At 50.8% G+C, this 14,085-nt stretch overlaps 1 protein-coding gene across 1 annotated transcript in view; it reads right to left on the bottom strand.

Moving 5' to 3' along the window:
- Nucleotides 1-14,085, bottom strand: part of LOC115501432 (ral guanine nucleotide dissociation stimulator-like) — a 40,459-nt gene that overhangs the window by 6,492 nt on the left and 19,882 nt on the right. Inside the window, exons 3-5 of the mRNA XM_030296514.1 lie at nt 6,265-6,324; nt 5,159-5,325; nt 4,470-4,888 (exon numbers count right to left, since the gene is read on the bottom strand). Coding sequence (XP_030152374.1) covers nt 4,470-4,888; nt 5,159-5,325; nt 6,265-6,324 — 646 coding nt within the window. The remainder of the gene's footprint in view (nt 1-4,469; nt 4,889-5,158; nt 5,326-6,264; nt 6,325-14,085) is intronic.

Raw genomic sequence — 14,085 nt, 5'->3', positions numbered from 1 at the left:
TTCATTTCCCTAATGTGGAGTGACATGGAACTTCTCTTCATGTATATGGTGGCCATCTGTATGTCTTCATTGGAAGAATGCCTCTTCAGGACTCTGCCAGGTCCGTCATTGGCTCTTTGCTTTTGCATTGTGGCGCTGTAGGAGATCTTGATATATCTTTTGTGTTTTAACCCTTGACCATGTATGTAGTTTGCAAGTATTTTCTCCCATTCACTATGTTGGCTTCCCATTCTGTGAAAGATATTGTTGCTGTTCAGAACTTGTTTTTTTAGTTTCATGTAGTCCCACTTCTTTAGTTTTCCTTTGTAGCTTTGTCTTCTGGTGTCAAATCCCAAAACTCAAGTCAAGACTGAGTTCCAAACATTCTCGTGGGTTTGGCATTGGCTTTGTCCAGCAAAGCCAAGGACAGCAGAAAGGATTGCTTCAGACTCCACGCAAGTCAAGAGAGGTGAGAGGGAGTTTAAGGGATGTCTCCGCGAGCTGCTCTCAGGCTCCCACATTCATTAAGCCTACAAACGATGTACAACACGTCAGCGGGCCACATGCTGGAAAGAATGTATTGAAGATATTGTGCAAACCACATCTAGACAGGATAAAATATTCCATGGGACAACACGATCCAAGAACTTGGTGAGCCCATGCAGAACCCAACCCCTAGATACACACGCACTAGATCAGCCAAGTCTCGCCTGCCCCCCCAGATACACACCAACTAGGTAAGTGAGCTGCTGCTGGCTCTTTGCAGGAAGGCCAGAGAGCAGTGATCTGCTCTGCAAAGCGTTCCCTATAACCTCCCAACTCAGGACATCGTTGTGCGATTTCCCACACCTCCTGTCCAAGGTCTTATCCAGGACTTTCTGGTTTCAGGTCTCAAGTCTGTAATACATTTTAACTTCATTTTTGTGTGTGGGGTTAAATAGGTGTCAAGTTGTTTTTCCGCGCCTGTTGTTTTTCTGTGCCCAGTGATTCTGACACCACCTGTTGAGGAGACTGCCTTTCCTTCAGGTTATACTCTTGGTTCTTTGGTTGTGAAATAATTGGTGACATATGTATGGGTTACTTCCTGGGCCTTCAGTTCTGGTCCAGTGACCTCTGTCTCTGCTTTTACCCCAATACTGTACTGCTTGGGTTATTGTAGCTTTGAGATCTAGTTTCAAATCAGAAAGCATGATGCTTCCAGCTGTTTTCTTCCTTCTCACAATGACTTTGGTATTCAGAGCCTTTTGTGGTTCTGTCCACCTTGAAGCATTATTCTATTTTTGGGAACGTGCTTAAGCGTTGATAGGGATTGCACCTAGGGAATGTGTAGATGGCTTTAAGTAGTGTGGACATTTTGATGATCTTAATTCTTGGGATCCACTAGCATAGAATGTCTTTCTGCTTATTTCTGTCTTTTCAAATTCTTTCTCCACTGATTTCTTCTTTTCAGGAAAAAGGTCTTTCTCCTTCATGGTTAAAGTGATTGTATTCTTTTTGAAGTTTTCTATCTTTTTCTTGACAGAGAGAGATACATGGAAACACACACATCCACACACACAAGACACACACACACACAAACAGAGAGAGAGAGACAGAGAAAGAGAGAGAGACAGAGAGAGCGCATATGAGTGGGGAAGAACTGAGGGAAAGGAGACACAGAATCTAAAGTAGGCTCCAGACTCTGAGTTGTCAGCACAGAGCCCCACACAGGGCTCAAAACAACATCATGAGATCACGACCTTAGCCAAAGTCAGATGCTTCACTGACTGTGCCACCCGGTGTTTGTAGGCTAAATTTACTCTTAAGTTTTTTCTTCTCTTGCAGTGATTTTAAATTATTTTCTTAATTTCTCTCTCTGATATTTATTATTCATGTATAGAATTGAAGGATGTTATGTAGAACGACATAGATATCTTAACACGACTGAATTCATTTATTAGGTCTATCAGTAAGGTTGTGGAGTTCCTGCAGTCTCTCTAGAGCATATCATGCACTCCCAATAAGTGAAAAAGTACCTGGGAACATAGGATGATGTGATCGAATTTAGATGAGAGTAAGAAGATATATGGAGTGAGAGTATGCAAGTTTTCTGAAATGTTTTGTGGTTGATGTAATCCCACAGGTCCATAAACAAGGTTTGTTTGGATATATGTTTTCTTTAAACCAACAAGTCCATAAACAAGGTTTGTTTGTATATATGTTTTGTTTAAACCAGAACCAGAGAGCTGTGGCATTGATATATGCTTCCCAACACATTCCCAAAATGTGCCCTGTGCATTTGGGAGGTAGCCCCTTGTCTCTCTTTTCTGTCCTGGAACCCAGTGCCTGACTCCACCACTCAGTGAATTCATCTCAGGATACTGCATTTGGGAAGAGACCTATGTTTTTCATAGACATCCTGAAAGGCACCTCAAAAACATTGGATTTTACACAGTTGTATCTGATCTGTCTGGAATCCTCTGAGGATGTGTCAGTTGGAATGGCACTTTCTTTGCTGGGAGATCAGGGAGCCCTGCAGTATTCCTGTGTGCCTTGTGGTCGGTCACCAGAGGGTGCTGTGTGGCTGCTCATGACAGGGACACTGCTCCCCAAAGATGGGGCTGGCAGGTGCCGGGCATCACTGCTGGAGGAGCCTGAAGGGTGGAGGGGCTTGACTCGCTATCAAAAGCCTTGACTGAGTCTCCATCCTGCAGTCTCCTTGAGCTCCTGATGTGCTGTGTAAAGGACTCTCTGGCTTGCCGAGGTCCAAGTGGTTCTTGCTGTTGCCACTCAGTCATCAGGATGAACACATTCAGGTCATGGTCTTTAAGTCATTGACCTGAGCTGCACTTAAGGTGCTTTCCTGAGAGTCAGCGACCCAGCCTGGGAGGAGAGCCAGCAAGCAGACAGCAGTGGCCCAGCCTGTATCCTCCACTGGCCTGAAAGCAGGGACTGGCTGCTCTACTGAGAAGCAGAGCTATGGAACAGGAGGTGCACAGGCAGTTGGGGTTTGTCATGGGATGGGGCCTGGATGGGTGTGTTCCAGGACATGGGCAGGGATGCTGTGCAGGAGGTCAGAATGAGGGAGTGTGGTTTCTTCCCTGCCCCATGGGTCACTCCTAGGTACCCTGATGGCCTCAGTGCTGGCTTGTCCTCCTGATTCTTCAGGGATCCACTCAGTCCAGGGGTCCCTGCTTTTCACATAAGACCCCAACAGAATCAAGAGTCTGTAGATATTGGAACCTGGAGGCAGCGCCCGAAAAATGCCTGTAAATTATGGTCCCCAAAGTTATCCTAGGTGTACACGCCTACAGAAATGGAGAGTTTCGTTACACATGTACCTTTCTGTACAATGATGAGAGTCAAAATATTGGAATCGGCCCAGTCATTCAGCTTCTGGAGACGCAGAGTAAAGGATGATGTGTGGCCCCTGAGAATGCAGAAGGGGACAGGACTGTGCCTGTCCACTGTGGGGACATCCCATAGTACAAGACCATAGTCCTGGAGGGATGCCCAACCTGTCACACCACTCATGAACACAAACACAGACACCTGCTGCACTCAAAGCCAAAGGACTGTGAAGATGACACTGTGTTTTCTGGGCCAATATTTCTTAAAAAAATATACATTTTTTTTTTTTTTTTGCGTATGTACTTGTTGTTTCCTATTTATTTATTTATTTGGAGAGAGCGAGAAGAAGAATCCTGACCAGGGCTTCAAGCTGTCATTGTAGAGCCTGATTTGGGACTTGATCCCAAGTACCGTGAGATCATGACCCGAGGCAAATTCGACTCGGAAACTTGCCCATTGAGCCACCTTGGTGCCTGTCCTCATTATTAATACTTCATTTTACTGAATACGTGTCACCTGTAGGAAACCTTTCAGAACTTTATACTTTATTGCCTAATGGATTGGCATAAATGGAATATTGACGGTTTCATTTGGGTGTTTTTATAATATGCACGTTAGACCAATATCACCATGGCCAGTCCAGGACAATGAAAGATTTTCAAGGTATTCGCTCTGGTCCAGACATTTCTCTTCTGGCTTCTGCTCTTGTGTCAAACCTGAGAGGGTCCCCATGCCAGATAATGAAGATATTTCAAGTGGGGGCTTCACCTAATCTTTGTTCTTTGAGGACTGTTCCTCTGTCATAAAAAATATTAGTGCCATTGAATATTTAAGCAATTATTAATCAGTCTCCTGTCATGTAGCCAGACACAAGAGGCCATGTTGTGTGTTTGCACACACATGGAAATCCCAGAGGAGCGAAAGCAGCAGAAACCGAGATCGCTGGTTGCAGAGACTGGGGTGAGGGAATGAGCCGTGGGTGATTAGTAGTCCACGTGTCTCTGTGATGGAAACGTTCTAGGAGTACATAGTGGTCACGGGTGTAAAATCCTGCGAAAGTACGTACTGACACTTGAAGTTGTAATTTCAAAGGATCAGAGTAAATTGTTTGGAACTTTGTTTATCTTTTATTTATAAAACACTAATATATAAGTAAATACCTCTATAACAACTACAGAAATGACAAAGAACGCAATGACAAGGTCAGGGAATTCATCCTTTGGGGCTGCAGCGGACGTGAGCCGCTGTTGGGGAGCTGAGGCTGGTTGCTCAGCTGCAGGAGGTGGTTGCTGCAGCCCTTCCGTGACCCCGCCGGCTGGGGCTGGGGGCTGCTCATGCTCTGGGTCCACCAAAGGGGCAGGTGGCTCTTCCAGCTCCTGACTGTCAGCCAGAGCTGGGAGTACCTCCTGCCCCGGTGGGGACGCTGCAGTGAGGGTCTCCGATTGTCGTACGCACCGAGCTCCAGGAGAACTGGTGGCTTCAGGCAGCCTGGGCTGCGAGGCTGCAGTGGGTACCACAGAGATAGCGGGGGCTCGCTCCTGAGGGACGTCTGAACGTGGCTCTGGAGCTGGTGCCATGGCTTCAAGAATAGAAAGTGTCATCACCGTGATTGCCATTCCATGGCAGGAAACCTCTCCCGCAGACATGGTCATCTGAGTCAAAGAACCCACCAGGAGGAAATCTCCCAGAGGAGAGGCTAATGGAGCAGTGATCTGAGACTAGTCCCTATGCCTGGCCCACCTGCAGTCTCAGGAAACATGTTCTCTGTGGCATACCCCGTCCCCTCCACACGCCCACATCTCCCACCCAGAGTCCTCCTCGCCCAGAGACTCTGGCTCATTGGGCTCACGGTGTTTCTGCCATGAGTAGAGAAGGCGGGCGCGGCGCTGCAGCTCGGAGCCCGGCATGTGGACCCCTACATATGCCTGCAGCAACTTCAAGCTGGTGAAATCTGGAGGCTGGAAAAAGTCCTCGGGGTAGTGATCCAGCCAGGTGCCCAAGATGGAGGAGATGGCCCTGGGGATACAAAAGTAGCCAGAACAATCACCATGGGGTGTTCCCCCCACTGATGTCTCAGGACAGGCCTGTGGGACCTGGCCTCTGTGCCTCCTGCTACTTGACGTCCAGAGGGCGGTCAAATATGTTGTCCACCTGTGATTTGGCAGTCCCGCCTACGAGAGACCTGGTCACTGAAGAGATCGTCAAGATTCTGTTTGATGGGAACACCTTATCCAATGATGTGGTCGTCTCTGTCCTTCTTTGGGAAGCCAGCCAGACTCCTCGCTGTGTCCTGCTGCCTACCTCCCACCGGAATTCAAGTCCGTGCGTGAGTGGAGGGGTGGTGTCGGGATGAGTCAGTGCCTTCACTGCATACCCTAGCGCTCCATGAAAATCTGCACAATATGGGACAAGGGGACTCTGTTTCTTACCTGGGCTTGCTGGGACCCTCCTGATGCCTTCAACGTGACGACCTGTGCCTCTGTGCTGCCTCATGCACTCAGTGCCCATGTGGGTGTCCTCCCGCTGACATCGTTCTCCCACCGTGTGGGTGATATGTGCTCCTTGAGCCCTCACTGTGTCTCCTGTACCCTTGCTAAGCACACACTGTGGATGTTCCCCAAGGTGGTGAGCCTGGTGCTCCCCAAAACGGTTATTCTGGGTCCCCTGATGGGGGTGGAAGCAAGGTTGTGAGTGGGAAGGGATGGGGTTGGACTCTCTAAGGGGCTGACGTGGTCCTCTGGTGCCCCCTGCTGCCTCCTTGTGCCCTCAGCCCTACCTCTACCAGACAGGACAGGACCCCTTTCCTTGCTTCCAGGGAGAAGCCCTCAGAACTTTGCCCTCTCACAGGACTCTCAGACGTGTGGGATGCTGGGTCCTGCAGCCCCTCCCACGCACAGTCTCAGCACTGCCCTCTTGGAGAAGGAAGGCCCTCCAGCCTGAGCTCAGCCTACTCACAGTTTCTCCTGCTCCCGGGGTCCGCCATCCTCCTCAGCCTCCGGATGGAAGCATCGGTATCTGGAGGAGGCCAGAAGGACATCATATGAGCTGTCCTGTGGATGCTACCTCTTGTCCTATCCAGAGTCACTGACTGCTGACTAGAATGGAGCTCTGGAGGGGAGGGTACTGTCCGCTCTGCGCATTGGATCCCAGTCAGCTCCTACAGAAGTGCCTGCACCTAGTGGGGCTTCCTGCGTGTTTGAAGAATGATAGGGCCCCAGTCAGCTCCATCACGCATATTGGTGTGGGTCTGGGCGTCCTGCTCATCCTGGGCATCCTTGACTGGTTTGAGCCAGGACTCAGACACGACACACAGATAGAGCCTCCAATCTCCTTTTCCAATGGGAAAACAGCCCAACTCAACACCTGGCGACAGTGAGGGATGAGGCAGAAAGTTGATCATGGGCAAGAGGACAAAGATGATCCAGCAGAGACGCAGCCCTGCCCGCAGAGCTTTCCACAGGCCAGGGTGACTTTCCCTGCAGTGCCCCCACTGAGGAGCTGGAGTGTTTCCACCCGGATCAGAGGAACAAAGTGAGACGCCAGGACGTTTGGTGACTTTCCTGAGACTCAGAGCTTTCAGGGGCTGAATCACACTGGGCTGTGAAGGGCAGGGTGCTCACCTCATGAACAGTGTGTCCAGGACCTGCTGGGTGGTAGCAAAAGCCCTGTACGTGCTCAAGAATGTGAAGAGGTAGGAGGGGTCTCTACCCAGGAAAGCAGGTACTAGGTGCTCCACTCGCTGTTCTAGTAGCATCCAGCCTCCTTCGATGGTCCACTCCACACAGTTCTCATTCTCATTCATGGGTGAGATATTCGTACCCTGAGGTAGAACACAGGAGGGACACAGAGTCAGACACAGCACCATGGACATCAGGAGGCTTGGGGTCCAGAATGCAGACCAAACCCCCAAGCCGTCAGTGACCTGTGGCAAGAGTGAGACCTGGGTGCCCAGAGTCTGAAGAAGGATGTTGGCATTCACACGAGAATTTGAGGTGGGAAATGGCTGAACACGTTAGGATCTCTGATCCGACATCCCCATAGGCGAGGGAATTAAAAGCAAGAATGAACTATTGGGACCTCAAGAAGATAAAAAGGTTCTGCACAGCAAAGGAAACAACCAACAAAACTCAAAGGCAACCAATGGATTGGGAAAAGATATTTGCGAATGACATATCGGACAAAGGGCTAGTATCCAAAATGTATAAAGAGCTCACCAGACTCCACACCTGAGAAACAAACAATCCACGGAAGAAGTGGGCAGAAAACATGAATAGACACTTGTCTAAAGAAGACATCCGGATGGCCAACAGGCACATGAAAAGATGCTCAACGTCGCTCCCCATCAGGGAAATACACATCAAAACCACACTCAGCTATCACGTCACGCCAGTCAGAGTGGCCAAAATGAACAAATCAGGAGACTATAGATGCTGGAGAGGACGTGGAGAAACGGGAACCCTCTTGCACTGTTGGTGGGAATGCAAACTGCTGCAGCCGCTCCGGAAAACAGTGTGGAGGTTCCAAACAATTAAAAATAGACCTACCCTATGACCCAGCAGTAGCACTGCTAGGAATTTACCCAAGGGATACAGGAGTGCTGATGCAGAGGGGCACTTGTACCCCAATGTTTATAGCAGCACTCTCAACGATAGCCAAATTATGGAAAGAGCCTAAATGTCCATCAACTGATAAGTGGATAAAGAAATTGTGGCTTATATACACAATGGAGTACTACGTGGCAATGAGAAAGAATGAAATATGGCCCTTTGTAGCAACGTGGATGGAACTGGAGAGTGTTTATGCTAAGTGAAATAAGCCATACAAGGAAAGACAGATACCGTATGTGTCCACTCTTTTGTGGATCCTGAGAAACTTAACAGGAACACATGGAGGAGGGGAAGAAAAAAAAAAAGCTTAGAGTGGGAGAGAGCCAAAGCGTAAGAGACTCCTAAAAACTGAGAAGAAACTGAGAGGTGATGGGGGGTGGGAGGGAGGGGAGCGTGGGTGATGGGTGCTGAGGAGGGCACGTGTTGGGATGAGCACTGGGTGTTGTATGGAAACCAATTTGGCAATAAATTTCATATATATTTTTTTAAAAAACCATCAAGGAAAAAGAATCTCAGGTCAGATTGTTAGATGAGTATGCACGGCACCTCCCCGCATGAACAGCAGTGTGCCTGTGATTTCTAACAGCACAGTCCATTCTGGGGATCCGAAGAGAGGGACAGTACCTGGCAGAGGTTGGATCAGGATAATAGGACATGGAGGATGTTCAGTGCAGCACCGTGACATGGCAAGAGAAGGGAATCCTGTCACAATCCCACATTTGTGAAGGGTTGAATGGGTGAGGTGAGTGGTCACATTTCCAGAATGTTGTCTAGGTGGTAAGGCCCTTGCTCCTGATCTGGAGGGGCCCCAGGGGCGTGTTGCCTGGCCACCAAAGTGCAGAGCATTAGACATAATGCAATGAGCCCATGTCCTTTGGGTAAAAAATCTCCCTGCTCCTCATGAACGTGTGTCAGACGTGGAGAAAGTGGGGAAGGATGGTCGGGCGAACCGGGACACCTGGGAACGTTCGTCGGGGAACCGTGTACAACAATGCCAATATGTTCTAGACAGAATGGGACGTGAAATGGTCTCACGCCTCTTTTCTGATCTTCCTCCAAATAAGTGGAGAGTGACGTTGCGTCTGGCCGGGGCAGGGGCGGGGCCCTGCTGGCATGTTTGGGGAGCAGCTGGGCTTCCTGGTTCATCTGGGACCAGGAGTCTCCGAGAGCTACCAGGGGAGCAGCAGTGTGTTTTCTGGGCCCTGGGTGTTGGGTTTCCCTGGTACCTGCACTCACCCTGAGCCAGCGCGGCTTCCTGCTGATGGCATGGGGCTTCCTCCTTTCCTTCAGGGAAGTAGAGCAGGGGCTCTCATTCAGCTTCTCCTCCATCTGTGGCATGTGGCTCTGTAAAGACAGTGCCCAGCAGGCAGGCAGGCGGGCAGGCAGGCAGGAGTCCTCAAAGCCGTGTCTGCTTGCTTTCGCTCGTCCTCAGACCCATATGAATTCATTCCAGATATGACACCACAGTGTGCACTCACCTCCCCCACGGAGGAGAAGCAAGGTGGCTTGAGGGCCTTGGATTCAACCTGTTACAGGTTAGAGGCACCTCAGAGATCCCTTTTCCCTCCTTCCCAGCATGACATGTGCATGGCCATGATGGTTCCACCAGGTGGTCCACTGCCATCGAACCTGCTCCGGTCCCGGGGAGGACCGGACCCCTGTCCCCCTTTCCCGAAACTGAACGTGAGGGGATGGGGGTGCCCAGGGAAGGCTCCGAGCTGTGACCTGACCTGACCTGGCCTGCTCTAGGCTGCTCTGTGTTACCTTATGTGACCTCCTGGAAAACATCCTGAGGCATCGCCAGCGTGGGTTAAGGAAACCTCTCCAACATCTGAGTAATCCTGCGCACTGGGGTTTCTGGCATCCAGAGCCCCGGTACATGGGAAAACAACAAGAGGACATCCTAAAGTCTCTGTGTCTGTAGGCAAGTGAGCCTGGTATGGGACCTTCCTAGAACGTGGGTGCCAGGTTACAGGAGTTCCAAGCTTTCCTGGGGCCTATTGTGAGCAAAGTGATGTCACTGCCTAGGATCCACCTCCTGAGTCCCCTCCTGGGATAACACCTTTGCAAATAGTCCTCTCTTTGCTGACTGCCCACCCCCATTCTCCATGAAATGGCACATCGGTACACAGTTCCACCAATGCACCCCTCTCCACAGTCCCCTGGGAAGGTCTGGGGCAGCCAGGGTCCCAGCTGTGAGACCTATCTGGGTTGAGACAGAACTCTTCTTTCTTACCTCTTTCTGGTCCCAGATTCGCGACTGTGCTTCTCAGGGATGGTCCGTGTCTTTTCCGCCCAATGGAGATCATTCTAGCATGTCCTCAGGATGTCCTCAGGCATATGTGGGATGGTACCTGTGAAATTGGAGCAGCGGTGTCACCTGTTGGAAGTTTATCCAACCACATTGACTTCAACTTCTCACCTCCTCTGATTCTGCTGCTCCTCTGATCCCAAGCCACGGTCCTTCCAGGTGTGCGTACGTGCGTGAGTGTGTGTGTGTATGTGTGTTTACCAGTGCTTGTTTTCTGGGGTCCCAGAAGGTCACATCCCCACCTAGGGAAGGATGGCCAAACATTTCTTAGGAGCTTAGGTTCTCTACTTTCTAAAACAGTCCCTACTGAAGGGATTGGAGTTGGGGCCTAGTAGGACAGAACTCTCATTTACGTAGACGTTGTCAGTAGTGTGCCACGAGCCATTCCCTGCCTTTCCACTGGGTACATACAATGGGGACAGGGTGGCACTCAGTGGGTTGCCCTGGCCTGGGGGTCCTCCTCAGGGAAGAACGTGCTGGGATGTCTTCTGTGACGCTCCTCTTCAGCCTCACCCCCACGCCACCTCCATGTCTGCACCCAGTGACAGTAACACATCCTTTTCCAGACCCCCTCCGAAATCCTGGGTCAAATCCAGGACCCCATTTTGAGGACATGAAGTTGGGGTCGTGCCTGGTTCTGACTTTCTACCAGTCTGTGATTCTGGGCAAGGCACTGACCCTGGCAGGGTCTTCACTTTCTCCTCCCCTCAGTGGCTCCCTGGGATGCCCACATCCTGTCAACACATCCTTGTGGGATTTCCTTCCTGGAGTGTGGTATGGACGTAGTGTTTGATTTCTGTTGCAAAGAAGATGGCACCGTGACCCCAGACCAAACAGGTTTAGGTGATAAAATGTGCATGGCACGGCCACGTGTTCACTGTCACTCTCTGTGTTGTCTCTCAGCTCCTCACAGTGGGGACCAACCCCCGTGTTGAGTCGTGACATGGACAGGTACACACAGCCTAGCCCTGAGAGACAACAACAGACAGGGAAGAACTAAGGCACTCGATGTGGACTGAATCCTGCCACCACCCTGAAGTGGGCTCGGGTGGAGTGAAGCAGGTTCTGTCTGAGTGATGACAGCATCCCCAACCTCCTGAGAGGCTCTGGCAGGAGCCCTCAGCTGAGCCCTGCTGAATTCCTGGTCCCCGGGGCCTGTGAGGTGGCAAGTTTATGGGGAAGCCACTAAGGGTGGGGGAATATTGTCCCACGGCACTAGAGCAGAGTAGTGACAACGTCCTCCTGCCCCAGGCCCTGGCCCTCCTCACCCTCCCTCTCTGCTGTCCTCCGCAGCTCTTTCCGGTCTCCCTGGTCTCCTTTCACACGTCCCCTCTGAAACAACGACCCCTGCCTCCGAGTGTCCGCCGCACTGTGCCTTCTGCCAGGCTACATACCGTCGGACTTGTGCAGGGCTGACTCGTTCTTGCACTGCGGCAGGAAATATTAACGTTTCCTCAGCACAGCCTTGTCAGAACCTCCCCTGGTGGAGCTCAGGACCCAATTGTCGCGCCTTGAATTTTTCTCTGGAGTCCTTGCTCATGTCATTCCCATTTTTGTTTCATGTTCTTTCCATCTTCCTGGCTAGTCCTTGAACTCCCAGGGGGAAGATGTGGCTGCCTTACCAGCACTGGCACTATGTGAATGCTCAGATGCTCATTCCCGGGGGCTGACTGAGGAGGTAAAGGGATCCCACCCACCAATTAGCAGTTCAGTCATTGTAGCCTAATTTACCTGGGTCATTTTTCAATACTTACTTTATCGTATATCGGTTGAGTCCACTCTAGTCGTAATTTGGGGCGTGAAATCACACTCCAAGATCAGGAGTCTCATGCCCTACTGACTGAAACAGCCAATTTTCATGGATGTAGACTGATCTCTAAGTTATCTTGCGGGTTAACATTTCGTACGTGTATTAGGTTATGCTGCATTCCCAGAGAACGCGCCACATTTCAAAAAGCATGTCCCCATAGATATCCTCACATGACAGAGCTGGGTGTGTGTTTAGATTGGAGACTAAAGTCCTTCATGTGATCACTGAGGAACCCAGAGTTCCTCCATTTTACCCGTCTCCCTCCCGAGGATATCAGGTACTTGCACAACCAGCAACACAAGGGGCCATAAAGGGGAAAGAGAACAAGGAAATGCACATGGGAGCATGTTACCAGCCTGGTCTAGAGTGCCTAAAATATCCACCTTTTCACTCATTCCTTGCTTTAAAGGCAAGGACTTTTAAGTAGTGACCTGTGAGAACCTATGTCCCACAAACCATAGAAAATGCATCCCTACATATGCACCACAAAACATACGAAGGTAATTCCTGAGCTGAAGGAAAATATTCTCCCTCTGGGACACAGTGTATGAAGGAAAGAAGAAGAGTAAACATCTACGTGTGTGTTTGTGTGCGATGTCTACGTATTGATGAATGTGACCTTGTATCGCTATCCCTGAATATCTTTAAGAAGTGAAGGACCATTGACTTTTAAATACAAGAATTAGGAAAACAATAAAAATTGTAATTAGTGAGCTTACAGACATATAGTATTAAGATATATGAGAGTATCGGGGCGCCAGGGTGGCTCCGTGGGTTGATGTCCGCCGCCTTCTCAGATCATGATTTCACGGTTCGTGGGTTCCAGCCCCGCATCGGGCTCTGTGCTGACAGGCTGTTTCCGATTCTGTGTCTCCCTCTCTCTCTGCCCCTCCCCCACTCACGCTTTGTCTCCCTCTATCTCAAAAATAAACATTCAAAAACGTTTAAACAAATTGCATTAAGATCTATGCCAGTAGGAAGTAAACGACTGGTGTTGAGAAGTCAATGAAGTGCCTCCTAAGATGGATTGTTTTCAAGTATGAAAACGCTCATAAACCACATGACTGCAAGTATAGTGTGAATATTGAAACTGCAGCCCAGTTAGCCGGTTAAATGGAAAGAATTCCATATAACTGTGTTCACTTACACTTCACCGTCCAGAGCAGGCTCTGGTACGCCTTGCACGTTCAGTCGATGCTTGCTGCACAATCGCATGGGTGATGGCCTCTCTCTCTCTCTCTCACCAAAAGAAAGAAACGTTGAAAAGCAATTGAAACCCAAGAAAAGAAAAATGGCACGGAGGAGTTGGGATCTGAGGCACACTGTGAAGAAAACACGGGGGTTGGGAGGTAGTGGAGGTGGACAGGCGGTTCCACAGAGTTGAAGGACGTGCCACAGTCAGCGGTGGCAGGGTGGACTTGAGGGTGGGACCGCTGGTGGTGCAGGGCAGGTAGGGCCATGGGAAGGGCATGCAGAGCTGAAAAGCACCGGCCTTTCAAGGAGAAGGGAGGTGGAAGGAGTCTCGTGTGCCCAGTGTGTCTCCCTGTCCCTTAGGGCTGCCCTTGCGGTCACGGGTCACGAGCGAGGAGGGTGCACGGCTGTTGATGTCCACGGTTGGCGGGAACGTGAGGCAGAGTGACCAAGAAACACAGAGGCCTGGGATGCAAGAGGGATCACTGGGTTCACGTCCAGCCACCTCCCTGGGAAACCAGCTTTGCAAAAGGTTCCTGGGTCTCTTGAGGGGTGACAGGGAGGTGTCCACCTTGGGAGGAGACACCTGCCAGTCCCTGTCCCACTGGCCTGGTCTCTGGAGCCCTCTGCCTGGCTCCCGGCTGTCAGGCTGGCGGGCAGTCGGTCAGAGCATCTGGTGGGCACAGGGAGGTGCGGTGGTGCAGACCCTGGCGCCCAGGAGCTGTGTCCCCTGGGGGGGGGGGGGGGGGGGGGGGGGGGGGGGGGGGGGGGGGATGGGGCGGCTTGGATCCTGGGCCCAAGCAGGTGTGCGGGAGCGCGCGCCCCCCCCCAGCCACACAACGATGTGCGCGCATGCG

This window comes from Lynx canadensis, chromosome A2 (genome assembly GCF_007474595.2).
Source record: "Lynx canadensis isolate LIC74 chromosome A2, mLynCan4.pri.v2, whole genome shotgun sequence".
Taxonomy (NCBI): Eukaryota; Metazoa; Chordata; class Mammalia; order Carnivora; family Felidae; genus Lynx; species Lynx canadensis.
The sequence above is the reverse complement of the archived record's forward strand: the minus strand, read 5'-3'. Positions and strand labels throughout refer to the sequence as shown.